At 48.5% G+C, this 13674-nt stretch overlaps 1 protein-coding gene across 2 annotated transcripts in view; it reads left to right on the forward strand.

Moving 5' to 3' along the window:
* Positions 1 to 13406, forward strand: part of Rbpms2 (RNA binding protein, mRNA processing factor 2) — a 33084-nt gene extending 19678 nt beyond the window's left edge. The window contains exons 2-8 of one of the 2 annotated variants that reach the window (XM_050151910.1): positions 4485 to 4562; positions 5039 to 5077; positions 5871 to 5933; positions 6230 to 6380; positions 6839 to 6987; positions 12111 to 12180; positions 12387 to 13406. In XM_050151910.1, coding sequence (XP_050007867.1) covers positions 4485 to 4562; positions 5039 to 5077; positions 5871 to 5933; positions 6230 to 6380; positions 6839 to 6987; positions 12111 to 12173 — 543 coding nt within the window. In that variant the 3' untranslated portion in view covers positions 12174 to 12180; positions 12387 to 13406. The remainder of the gene's footprint in view (positions 1 to 4484; positions 4563 to 5038; positions 5078 to 5870; positions 5934 to 6229; positions 6381 to 6838; positions 6988 to 12110; positions 12181 to 12386) is intronic. The other variant, XM_050151911.1, reaches the window with a different exon arrangement.
* The last annotated feature ends 268 nt before the right edge of the window (positions 13407 to 13674 follow it).

Consider the following 13674-nt stretch of genomic DNA (forward strand, 5'->3'; position numbering starts at 1 on the left):
TACACCAAGTATTTTATATTTGTTTTGTTTTTAAAATAATTTTTAGATATATTTAATATGTATGAGTGCTTTTATTTGTTCATTTTTAAAAATTTTATTTCTTAAGGTTATTTTATGTATACTGTGTTCTATCTGCATATACACCTGCAGGCCAGAAGAGGGCACCAGATCACATTATTGATGGCTGTAAGCCACCATATGGTTGCTTCAACTCAGGACTTCTGGAAGAGCAGTCAGTGCTCTTAACTGCTGATCCATTTCACCAACCTCTAATGCTTGTATTTATGAGCTGTCTGTGTCTGTGTATATCTATCTATCTATCTGCCTGCCTGCCTGCCTGCCTGCCTGCTTGCCTGCCTGTCTTCAGAGACCAGAGGACATTAGATCCTCTGGCATTGGAGCTACAGATGGTTGTGAGCCACAGGTGGGCACTGGGAACCAAGCCCAGGTCCTCTGCAAGAGCAACAAGTGCTCTTTATTGCTGTGCCACTTCTCTAGCCTGACGAGATGTGTTTCAAAGGCTAGCCTAAAACTTAACTGTAGAGCAAAGGCTTGAGTTTGTGCTGACATCCCTGGTTCTGCCTCTCTAGTGGTGATATTATAAACCTTAAAGTAGTTCTGGTTTTTTAATCTTTAAAGCATTTTACACTTCAGCTGAGCGGTGGTGGTGCACGCCTTTAATCCCAGCATTTGGGAGGCAGAGGCAGGTGGATCTCTGTGAGTTCGAGGCCAGCCTGGTCTACAAGAGCTAGTTCCAGGACAGGCTCCAAAGCTATAGAGAAACCTTGTCTCAAAAAACAAACAAACAAAAAAACAAAAAAAAATTACACTATGTGTATGTTTACAGGTATGCCACAGATGCACATGGTGGGGTGGGGAGGGTCAGGGTATCAGTTCTCTCCTACTGCGTGGGTTCCAGAGACCAAACCCAAGTTATAAGCCTTGGCAGCAAGTGTCTATCCATTGAACCTTTTCTTTTGTTCTTTCGAGACAGGGCTTCTGTGTATAGACCAGGCTGGCCTCGAACTCACAGAGATCTGCCTGCATCTGCCTTCCTAGTGCTGTGTGTATACACACAGATACCATGAGAATAATTATTTAAAAATAAACGAATGAATAAATGATGTATTTTTTTTTGTTTGTTTTTTTGAGACAGGGTTTCTCTGTGTAGTTTTGGAGCCTGTCCTGGACTAGCTCTGTAGACCAGGCTGGCCTTGAACTTGCAGAGATCCACCTGCCTCTACCTCCTGAGTGCTGGCATTAAAGGTGTACACTACCATTGCCCAGCTAAGAGATGTGTTTTTAATGTATGTAAACCATAAGATTGGGCTGGAGAGATGGCTCAGTGGATAAAGGCTTCTGCCTTCAAACCTCTGGAGCCCACGTGGTAGAAGGAGAGAACTGACTCCCCAAGTTGTCCTGTGACTACATACATATGTACATACACATACGTAATAATATGTCTAAAAACTGTAGGCAGGGTGTGGTGGCTCACATCCTCAAGCCCACCCTGGTCTACAGAGTGAGTTCCAAGACAGGGCTACACTGAGAAGCCTGCCTGCCATAGTCCCTAAGGGAAGTCCCTACTTTAACACGAGGTTATTTGCATAGCAAAAGCCCCTGTGACTTCCTGTAATCCCAGTGCCTGGGAGACAAAGGTGAAAGGATTGAAAGTTCAAGACCAGTCTGGATGGGGGCTGGAGAGATGGCTCAGTGGTTAAGAGCATTGCCTGCTCTTCCAAAGGTCCTGAGTTCAATTCCCAGCAACCACATGGTGGCTCACAANCCTTGGGGGAGGTTTGAAGGGGGGAGGGAAGAGGCAGGAAGGGGAGCAGAGAAAAATGTAGAGCTCAATAAATATCAAAAAAAAAATGGTCAGCTGGGGGCTGGAGAGATGGCTTAGAGGTTAAGAGCATTGCCTGCTCTTTCAAAGGTCCTGAGTTCAATTCCCAGCAACCACATGGTGGCTCACAACCATCTGTAATGAGGTCTGGTGCCCTCTTCTGGCCTTCAGGCATACACACAGGCAGAATATTTTATACATAATAAATAAATAAATAAATAAACAAACAAACAAACAAATAAATAAATATTAAAAAAAGACCAGTCTGGGCTTTTTAGCAAGATGCTGTCTCAAAGTGGTTTTTTTTTTATTTTTTATTTTCTTTTTTATTGAAATCTAGGAATTTGAGGCCAGCTTGATCTATAACGAGTTTTAGGACAGCCAGGACTGTTACACAAAGAAACCGTGTCTTTAAAAAACAAAAACAAAAAAGCTAGGAATTGGCTGGGCATGGTGGTGGTCTGTGCCTTTAATTCCAGCACTGGAGAGGCAGAGGTACTTGGATCTCTGAGTTCAAGGCCAACCTGGTGTATGTAGAGTTCCAGGACAGCCAGGGCTCTGTAGAGAGACCCTGTCTCTAAACAAACAAAAAAACTAGGAATTGTAACTCAGGGGTAGAGTGCCTGCCTGCCTTGCGTGTACAGGGTTTTAGTACCACAAAAACAAATAAATGAAATAAAAATAGAAGTTGGATAAGGTAAACAGTTCTCCTGTCATCTCAAGTGCCCTCCCTGTGGTTCAGGAGGCCGGGAGTCACAGGATGAAACCTGGTGTTTAGATCTGACCTCATTACCAGCTGGTACCCGCAAGGAGGGCACTCATTACAGCATCACCCTCTTGCGGGAACCTGGCAAGATTTTGCTTTTCAAAACTCAAGATAATAGGGCTGTAGAGGCAATGGGCAAAACACCGCCTTGCCTGATTGAGGACTAAAGTTATGATCCCCGGAATCCATATCAAAAGCCAAGTTGCAGCCGGGCAGTGGTGGTGCACATGCCCTTGGTCTCAGCACTCCAGTGATAGAGGCAGGTGGATCTCTGTGAGTTTGAGGCCAGGGCCACAGAGAAGTCCTGTCTCAAGAAACAAAACAATAACAACAACAAAGCCAGGTTGGGTATTGGAGAGATATCCAAGAGGTTAAGAGCATTGGCTGCTCTTCCAGAGGACCTGAGTTCAATTCCCAGCAACCACAAGGTGGCTCACAAACTTCTGGATCTCTACTTCCAGAGTATGCAACACTCCATTTTGGCCTCCGAGGGCGCCACACAACGCATGTGGTGCATATACATACATGTAGGCGGAACGCCCATATGAACAAAATATTTTTTAAAATCCAGGTGAAAGCCAGGTGGTGGGAGGCAGAGAGGGGCAGGCGAATCTTTGCATTTGAGGCTAGCTTAATCTGCATATCGAGTTCCAGTACAGACAAGGCTAGGGCTACTTAGACCTCTTTAAAAACCAAACAAACGAAGCCAGATGGGCAAGGTGGCCAGCATTTAATCCCATTGCAATAATTGTTTTATTTCCAGTTTGTCACCTGCTCACATATCCAGCAAACTTTGGTTTGTTTGAGACAAGGTCTCTTGTAACTGAGGTTGGCCTCAATGTCACTGTAACCAAGGATGACCTTGAACTCCTGCTCCTGTTGGCACTACCTCCCAGGTGTTAGGATTAGGTATGAGTGCCAGCGTACCCTGCCCAGTAAACTTGGCTTTGTTTTTTGGTTTTAGAGACGAGGTTTCTCTATGTAGCCCTGCCTTTTGTGCAGCTTGCTCTGTAGACACGGCTGGCTTTGAACCTGAAGATTCTCTTGCCTCTGCTGGGATAAGGGTGTGCACTACTGCTAGACTTCGGCCCTTAGTAACATTTTAATAGCATTTTCTAAGCGCTATCTAGGTTTAGAGACAAGATCATAACTTGCTCCCAGCTACCGTGGAGCCAAGTGCAGAAAACAAGCCGCACGGGATCGGCAGCACACCCGCCTGTGCTCACACTCCTGTGTGTGTGTGTCTTTGCCTCCCTCCAGACTAGAGCACTCCCACCAAGGAGAAATAGACCTTTTAGTTTTAAAGATCTATTATCTGTGTGTGTACATGTCTCTGTGTGTATATGCTCACACATGTGAGTTTGTGTCCATGAGTGGTGGCCAGAAGAGGGTGTTTCCACTTATTTCCTGAACCTTGGCTGACAGCCAGATAGCTACAGTAATCTTTCTGTTGCCATCCTTCTCAGAGCTGTAGTTACAGGTGTTCTTGAGATGTCCAGCTTATGATGTGGCCGCTCAAATCCAAACTCTGGTCCTTGTGACTGTGTAGCTAGTGCAAAACCAATAACAGTTTATGTGCTTATTTTGTGGAGTGGGGGCACGCTCACCATCTCAGGGTGTGGGGGTTGTGTTCTTTGGTCTGAGAAAGGATGGTACATTCATATACGAGGGGCCCTCCTGCCTTGCCTCTGCTGTCAGGAGATTTGGTGTTGGCTGAAGCCTAAAGGATGCTTTGACAGATTATAAGGCCATGGAACTGTGTGTATAAAGGAGGCCTGGGAGGCACTCCGTTTCTCGGTGAGCCCTACCTGGTGGATGAACAACCCTTTCCTTCCTGTCCCCGCTGACCCTGACCACTGTGGTCTCTGTCTCCAGGTCCGAACACTGTTTGTCAGTGGCCTCCCTGTGGATATTAAGCCTAGAGAACTCTACTTGCTCTTCCGGCCGTTCAAGGTGAGTCAGGACCCGGGAGCCCCCAGAGCCCAGGATCAGGGATGAGCAGCAAGAATGAATCTCTGCTGTGGACTGAACTGCAGAAAGGTGTATCAGAAACTGAGCTCGCAGACCTGGCTCTATCTATGACGGTTCTGCTGAATCTCGTCTTGTGCCAGTTTCCTGGCCCTGCTGAACCTCAGTTTACTCATCTGTAAAGTGGAGACGGTAAAGAATCCTAACAGACTTTGCCATGTGAGGAGTTCTGGAGATTCAGTGTAGCCACACACACACACACACACACACACACACAGTTAGTAGAGCATTCAGGAGTGTGCCCTGGGTACCACTGTACCATGTGATTCAGCAGGAACTCAGCCTCGGTGAGGGGTTACCTCCAGGGAACCACTGAGGAAAGATGAGGCTGATGGGGAGACAGTGCTAGGGTTAGCACAGTAACAGCTTCTGACCCCTGAAATGGCCACCTCTCTCCACAGGGCTATGAAGGGTCCCTGATCAAGCTCACTTCAAGACAGGTAATTTCTCTCCTAGGTGTTTCCTCCCAGCCCAGACTAACTCCTGGCAGAACTGAAACCTTTTTCCTACTGTTTGAAAGCATCTGAAGGCAGAGACCCACTCCATGCTGTCTTGTTGCTGTCCTGACAGAAGGACAGCCTTCACAGTTCCCTCATCTTTTCTAGTCAGCTGGGCCCTGTCAGCCTCTGTCCTTGTCTGGCTCTGGCATTCTGCCTGACCCCCAAGGCTGAAGACATTAGAGATAGTAGCTGAGCTCTGACCTCCTGCAGGAGACCAGAGCCCAAAGCCTTCAGGGGCCACTGGGAGTCTGAAGACAGTTTTCAACCTTCCTTGTCTACTTCTGTGGTTGTGGTTACAGCTCAGTGATAGAACACTTACCAGACATGTGCCAGACCTAGGTTTAATCCTCAGATTTGCTTTAAAAAAAAAAAAAAAAAGGTACAGAAAAGGTGATATTAAATGGTATTAATGACCCATGGAATAGTGCTGCGTTGACATCCTTTCATGGTGTGGTACCCAGAAGGGAGACTTAACTTAGATGCTTGTGAATCCTGAATCTTCCAGACTTATCTTAGGGAGGATATGCCCAAGAGCTTTATTTCTTCTGTGTCCTCTAACCAACAGGGCAGATAGTGTTTCCACTTAGGTGATGGATTTTATTTTTATATTTGTGGTACTGTGGGTGGGGAGGTCGAGTCCAAAGCCTTGAACATGCTGGGTGAGTTCTGCACATGGGGTGCACACATGGAAGGCTGGAGACATGCAAGGGTGTTCTTTCTTCCTTCCTACTAGCCTGTTGGTTTTGTGATCTTTGACAGCCGGGCAGGAGCAGAAGCAGCCAAAAATGCGTTGAATGTGAGTAGACCCACAGACCTCTGAAGCAGCGATTGTCCCATTTCTGTCCACTGCAAATCTCCCCCACTGCACTCTCAATAAACACATGGATTTTTATTTCCCACCCGTCCCAGGGCAGAATCTCTGACTGCCTGGTTTGTGATGCGTGTCGTTACTCAAGGTCAGCGCAGTATTCCCTCTGCTGCAGCCCTGGGTGCACGTCTTAGAGGAAAACTTGCTTCTGGGGTCCTGTGTATTGATGGCAGTTGGCAGTATGGGTGCTTGTACGAGTCGCTCTTCCTTTTCTTCCCGTTCAGGGTATTCGCTTTGATCCGGAGAACCCACAGACCCTGAGGCTAGAGTTTGCCAAAGCCAACACCAAGATGGCCAAGAGCAAGCTAATAGCGACACCAAATCCCACCAGTGTCCACCCTGCCCTAGGAACACATTTGATTGCACGGGACCCTTGTGAGTGGACCTCTGATCTTCTTTCTCCTGTCCTTTGGGTTTGTCCTGGCCAGCAGGTTCTCCTTAAACTGCATATATTCAGATCCTAAGAGAAGTTATCAGTCATGTCTCCTTTTCTGGGGCCTTCTTCATCTATAGCCACCGCCTTGAGACTTAGCAATCTACTTCCTCCTGTGGCCATTTGTAGACTCAGAAAGGCTGGGCTCCTGGGCGGTCAGGGCTGCGCTATTTCCTTGAAGCCTTTTTGTAATTTCTCTTTCTTAACACAGGCTGTCTATGGCCTGCTTCCAGTAATAGGGTATTGGCTATGCTGAGCAAGTTCACAGGGCTTCTTTCCCTGGCCTTGGGGCATGGGGAGTATGGTTCAGTTATCGTGCTGGGTCCCCTTTTCTGTTTGAAAGTATGCGGTGAGAGGAGGGACCAGTGTTCTGATGATGGAGTTCTGTCTCCTGTTGTAGATGACCTGATGGGGGCTGCACTGATTCCTGCATCCCCAGAGGCCTGGGCCCCTTACCCTCTCTACACCACAGAGCTGACCCCAGCCATTTCACATACTACATTCACCTACCCAGCTGCTACTGCTGCCGCCGCTGCCCTACATGCTCAGGTAAGCTATTCAGGTGGACGAGAAGGCTCAAGACAGACAAGTGGGGGTCTGCCTACCTTGTCATAGGCTGCTCCTGCCCCTGGGGCTGCAGCAACAGAAGTGTCTTCTGCCAGGAATGTTAGCGCATGTCCCTAATCTTATGATTTAGGAAACTGAGACAGGAGGAGATTGCTGGGATTTGAAGACAGCCTGGAAATGTGAAACTTGGTGTACAAAGAAAAACAAAACAAAAACAATCTCACAAACTGTTGTCTTCGTGGGTATTTTGAAAGCTCAGGCTCTGAGGATCTATCTGCTTGTCCGGAGTACAAACCAAACTGGGGACACGTAGGCGGATCTGCTCTGCCTTTTCCTGTCTTTATAAGCTTTATCAAGCTTTTACTTTTTTACTCTGAGAATTAGAATAATATACAGATTGTTCGGAGAGTTACACAATAAAGGCCAGAACTTTGCCTGGATATCTTAGAACTCCTGCTTCTTCTGTTTATTTATTTATTTATTATTTATTTTTGTGGTGGTGGTTTGTTTTTAATTACATTTATATGTGTGTCCTGTGTGTGCAGAGACCATAAGACAATTTTTGGAAATCAATTCTCTCTACCAAGTGGGTTGTAGGAATCAAACTTAGGTCATCCGTTTGGGAGCAAGTGTTTTTACCCACCCAGTCATCTTGACGGTCCCGTTCGCTGGTAGATTTTGTTTGTTTATTTATTTTGTTTTGTTGATAGATTTATTTATTTAAGTTTTTTTTAACAGGATGAGTGGGGAGACTCATCTAGCCCAGGCTGGCCTTGAACTCCTGATACTCCTGCCTCTCTCTCAAGTGCTGGGGTCATGCAACAGCATGCCTACCTATGTTTTACTTTTTTGAGACAGTCTTGCTATGTAGGCCAGGCTGGCCTTGAACTGTTGGTAATGCTCCTATCTCAACCTCCCAAGTATTGGGATTACAGGTTTGGGGACTGGGCACTGGGGCAGAAAAAAAGACAGCAACCATTTGTAGGGGAAGTTTGTGAGAGAGGAGACTGGGCCCAGAGCAGGGTGTCACTGTTGTTTCTGCTGCTGGCCATGCAGACCTTTACTCTGTTCCAACCACTACAGACTGGGCCTTGACGTGGCCATCCAGCATGGGGATTTCCTAGACTGTCAGGAGAAGAGCACATGGAGGTAGCTGCTTGGTCCTGACCTGGGTAGCGGGAAAGGGAAGGAAAAGCTTGAGGGGGAGAGTTCACAGAGAGCAGGAACTGCAGTTAGGACAACTAGGCACACCTAGGAGATGAGGCACGGGAGGCAGCGGCAGGCCGATCTCTGTGAGTTTTAGGACATCCAAGACAGGGAAACTGTCTTCAAAAAACAAAAAAGCATCCTTGTCTGGGACCTGAGTCCATGTCCATTCCTAGGTCTTTGGAGGGGCTTAGCAACACAGGGGTTGTCCTCTCAATGTGGGAAAAGGTCAGGTGCTACCATCTTAGCACGGTTACCTCAGCAGGGAAGTCTGTTTTCATTGTACTGGGGCCACACTGTAGTTAAACGTGGTGCTTTCTCCAGTTGAGTGTCCTGGACAGCTGGAAAATTCCTCTGGGATAGCCAGGGTCTTCCAGAAGGAAGGTGTATTAACATAGGAGTCAGGAGGGAGATGGGGAAACCTTTTCTCTGTGTGTGCCCTGGGCAGGTCTGAGTGCTCTAGGCTAAGCTGGTAGCTTTCAGAGCAGGAGCAGTGCAAGGTACTGGTTCCTGGCCTGTGATCCCAGCTCTGCCACCAATTAGCTATATGAGCTTTACCTTTGGCCTGTAGTGTGTCATTTGTGAAGAGCCAGAGACAATGGTTTGTCAAACCCAGGAGACATTCCTCTGCTCTGCTGGCGGGGAGTGCTACCCTGCTGCCAGTCCCAAACGGATGAACCTTCACCTGAGATAGGCATTATGGCTTCTGCCTTTAATTCCAGCTAGCATTAGGGAGGTGGAGGCTAGAGGGTCAGGAGTTTAGGGCCAGTTTTGACTGTATAGCAGATTTGAAGCCAGCCTGTGCTGCACTGAAACTCTGTCTCAACAAAACTTTCCTTCTAAGCAAGAAGGCACGAAAGTATGTGTGGCCACAGACTCCCTTGCCTGTCTTCAGTGTATGGGGCTCTTGACAATCCAGGTGAAATTCATGAATGAAAATTCAGAGCAGCACATGGCACAATCACCTCAAACATTCAAGCTCCTACAGATCTACATTTAGGAAGAAAACCACACAGATTGGGTTTAACATTGGCCTATCCTACTTCAAGGAAACCTTTTTCTTTTTTGTTAAAAAGCCTTAAACTCTGGCAGTCCTCCTTCCTCTGCCTCAGTGCTGGAATTTTTTGGGTTGCAGGAACCAAACTCAGGTCAGTGGGCCTATGTGCTTGTAGCCACTGAGCCATCTCACTGATCCTGGATGAAATATTATTTTAGTTGGTTTTCTGGCCAGTGAGGCTCCCATCCTTATTGGTTATTTATATTTTTTTCTCATATAGGCTCATTCCTTTTTGGTAGACTTTAGTCCTAAGATCTGTGAGGGGGACTGAGGCTGTACCCCCTTCCTCTTGTCCTCACGTTCTCTTCTTTCTTGGCAGCAGCCCTTACGTAGGATGGGGAGATCCCTCAGGTAGCTGTGAGCAGCTGAAGGCCCCGAGAATCGGATGAGACTACAGGGTCCCTCACACTGCTGGGCCTGGGTGGTGCCATGCATTGAGCTAGGGCAGGAAGAGGAGAGGAAGAAAGAGATTGGGCTGCTTCTAGAGGAACCCATGCCACAGGCATATGCAGACATATTCCACGGCAATCCACTGAGCACATCCATTCAAGTGCATTCCTTCTGCATCAGTGGCCTAACTGCTCTGGGTCCATAAGTGCCCCAACCCCCACCCCAAGACACCCTAAGATATCTTGACTCGGGGGCTAAGGAACTGCTGCTGTAGTTTGAGCACCTGGGGGAGTGAGCATGGGAAGACTTTCAAACAGCCACCTGAGGTCGGTCTCAGCCCCCTCGTGTGGTCCCGTGGGCTCCCAGCCAGTCAGGTACTAATGTGGGTCTGTTCCAGCTGGGTGAAGGGTGGCAGGCAGAGCCCGTGAGGAGATTCTGAGCTGCCTAGAGCCCCGAGCTTGTCTGCTGGCAATACTGCTTCTAACTCTTACATCCTTGCCTGTGAGTAAGTTCTAGTGTCTAGCTGGGCATCCAGCTTCGAGGGTATCCCCAGCCCAGCCATGGGCCAGAGGAACCTTCCTTAGAGCTGTCAGCCAGGAGAAGGAAGAGCCGGCCCTGCTATGTGCCAGGTGGCAAGTGTTAGGATAATCAGCCCTGACTTCCCGTCATCCTGGGAGGGTGTGCTGGCCCAAATGGTGTTCTCTATGAGCCACATGTAGAGTTGGAAGAGTCACAGGAGCAGCTCCTAGGGCAGTCCCCTCGGCCCAGAGGGCCTGGCATTGGTCATAACCAAGAGCATGCAGCCAAGTGGGCTAACTGGGTCTGTATGCCCAGCTTCTCGCCCGTTCTCTACAGGGGCTCTTAAGTACCACCCCACTCTTTCCCAGGGGAACTCTAGGCCCCCCTGGATGCTCAGATCCCACTTTTCCACCAGGCAGCTTTGGGTCAGGCTGGGGCTGACATGCTCCTTGGCGTGTGTACCTGGGGCAGGTGCCTTCCCTGAAGCCTTTGGCAGCAGCTCAGTTGTCCTTGCCAGGTGTCTAGCTCACAGAGAGGGATCCATGCCATTTTATTGACCATTCTCTGGGAATCCAACCTTGGGGCTGCTGCCCTGTGGGGCTTTCTGCGATTGCCACATTTTAGGTAGCTGCAGACCCAGGCAAGGATAACCTGAGGCTGTCAACTCCTGCCTGAAACCTCAGAGGTTTAAAGTCTCTGAATTTATGAACCTTGTAATATGGGAAAGACAGAAAGGTCAGAAATAGCTGCACTGAAGAATTGCCAGGGCTTTGCATGGAGACCCACGCCTTGAAGACCACACTGGTTTTAGTTGTTTTACCTCCTGTCCTGCTTACTCTCTATAGCCTTGTTTGTTTTGTAAATAGACCAAGAAACAGATCCAAGCCGGTGGTGGTGGCACATGCCTTTAATTATAGCCCTTGGGAGGCAGGGAAGGTGGAACTCTGAGTTTGAGGCCAGCCTGGTCTAGTTCCGGGACAGGCTCCGAAGCTATAGGGCATCCCAGTCTCAAAAAAAAACCTAAAACAAGCAAACCAAAAAACCCAGAACCAAGCTGGGTGGTAGTGGTGCAGGCCATTAACCCCAGCACTTGGTAGGCAGAGGCAGATGGGTCTCTGAGTTCGAGCCAGCCTGGTTTACAGAGCTAGTGTCAGGACAACTGAGTCTACCCAGAGAAACCCTGTCTCCGGGGTGTGTGTGTGTGTGTGTGTGTGTGTGTGTGTGTGTGTGTATTGAAAACGATTCAAAGAAACAGCACAAAATGTGTCAAGCTCATTCTCCTGTTGAGACTTTCTCAGGCTAGGCATCACAGTTGACAGAGTGTTTGCCTGACCTTCATGAAGCCCGGGTTCAACCCTCAGTGCTACATAAAACACAGATTTTCACTCCTGTAATCTCAGCACTCAAGAGATGGGGGCAAGATTAGAAATGCAAGGTCATTTATTTATTTATTTTTCAAGGTCATTTTTACTAATATTGGTAAGTCAAGGGATTCATGAGATCCTGTCTCAGAAAAATACCCAAACACCAATGGCCTGGTAGACAATTGCTGCCAAGCCTGATATCCCGAGTTCAGTCCCTGGAGCTCATTTGCCGAAAGAAGACCGACTCCCACAGTTTGTGCTATTTAACCTCCTCACATATGCTGAAGCATGCATATATATACTTGTGGGGTCCAAATGCTGGCATGTCCTCCTCATGGAACCCTGACCCGCAGAGGAGGCAGGCCAGCTAGTGTTTTTCCATTATCAGGAGAAAGAAGCTGATGCTTAGAGGTGAGTAACCAACTGGTGCTGGCTCTCACTGGGTGCTCAGTGACAGCCTGACAGCCTGGACAACCACAGGACCTCTGCTCAGATTCACCCAGCTCCTGCTGAGGGCTGAAGTGAGCAGGCAGCTGGCACATGTTCCCTGACAGTGGCTTCTCTTGCAGGTGCGCTGGTACCCCTCCTCGGATACCACTCAGCAAGGATGGAAGTATCGCCAGTTCTGTTAGCTCCTCAGTAAGTGTTGGCTGCAGAGGTCAGCACCTCCACACTGGCTGCTCACATGGCTGTGGGTCCTCTGGTGCTGAGCGCTTGCTAGGGCTGTTGGCTCCAGAGCCTGTTCCTTTCTGTCCTCTTCCTGTCACCTGGCATCCCCTTCTGCAGCCTCCACAGCCAGCTCCCATTCTACTCTGCTCATGGCCACCTCTCTCCCCTCCCTTCAGGTCTTGTCGCCCTGGAGTGGGGCCTGTGCGGAACTGCTGCTTCCCTCTAGATCTACACTGTGAATCTGAAGCCTGACGTTCTCCCAAGGCCTTCCAGGCGGGTCGGGAGGCTGTCTTGCTGGGATCCCACACCTAGGCCCAGCTTGCCGGCTTCATTGGGAACCCAGCACAGCCTGACCTCCTGCTCAAACTTACTTCTGTAGTCCCCATCAAGGAAAAGGAACGTTTAATTTTGCATGTTTATGAATTGTGACACTTAAACTTGTGCATACGAGTGTACGGTTTGTTCCCGCACTGTTGCCATAGCAACAGGTCTTGGCACTGGAGGCTTGTCAAGCCTAGTCTCTCTTCTCTCCACTCCTGACTCCTACATCACCCTACTTCAGGGAGGCCTGAGTGTCCCCCTCCGCCCCACCCCGCCCCTCACACATGCTCACACACACACCTGCAGTCTCCATCCTCTCCTAGCAGCAGATCCGCAGCCTCTCACCTTCACTTCTGATTCAGAGTCCTGCGCTGCCTCCTTCTCCGTGGGCTGACAAGCCTAAGACACCTTCTTTGTGCTTACCTCCCCCAGTGCACCCCACCCTGCCACTGCTCTTCATCTTCCTGAACTTTGAAACCAACCAAAACGTGAAAAGTATTTTTGTACCCTGTGTAACAAAATATTTATGGATCATAAAGGGTTTTTCATGTGTTTACCATTAATTATTGACGAGACCTTGTTCAGCCTGTCGGATAAGTTTAATGTTTAGTTTGAAGCATGAAGAAAGGGGTTTCCGTTCCTTAGCAGTCGGCCTTTGTGCCAGGCGTTGGTTTAAGAAGAATGAGATGAAGGATAAATTGTGCAATTTTGATTTATTTTAAAGCATGTCTGTGCTTTATACCTTTAACCTCAGCTCGGGTGTTTGGCCTCTTTGGACTGTGGGTGATGTCTGGAGGTGGCTCTTGTAATTGCTGACCCTGTGAGAATGTGAAACTGGATCATAAATGAAATGCAAAATAAAAACCTGAAGTGACTGCTGATTTTTTTGCTTGTATATTCCATGGGATCCAGGCTGCCAGGCCGAGGGATGACCAGAGGGAAGCCAGGAACAGTCTTGGCCCGGGGGCTCTCTGGCTGGGGGTACCTCAGAGTTGCTCCTGTTATTGTAGAAGTTATTGCCTCTTGTAGTTAGCTGCGAAATCAGTCCCAGAGTGAGGAGTGACCTGCACCAGGGTCATACAGGTGCCCGCTGATCGTCATCCCATCGTGCACAATGAGTTCTGAGGGCAGAAGCCTTAGTCC

This window comes from Alexandromys fortis, unplaced genomic scaffold (genome assembly GCF_014885135.2).
Source record: "Alexandromys fortis isolate MF-2015 unplaced genomic scaffold, M_Fortis_MF-2015_v1.1 scaffold_70, whole genome shotgun sequence".
Taxonomy (NCBI): domain Eukaryota; kingdom Metazoa; phylum Chordata; class Mammalia; order Rodentia; family Cricetidae; genus Alexandromys; species Alexandromys fortis.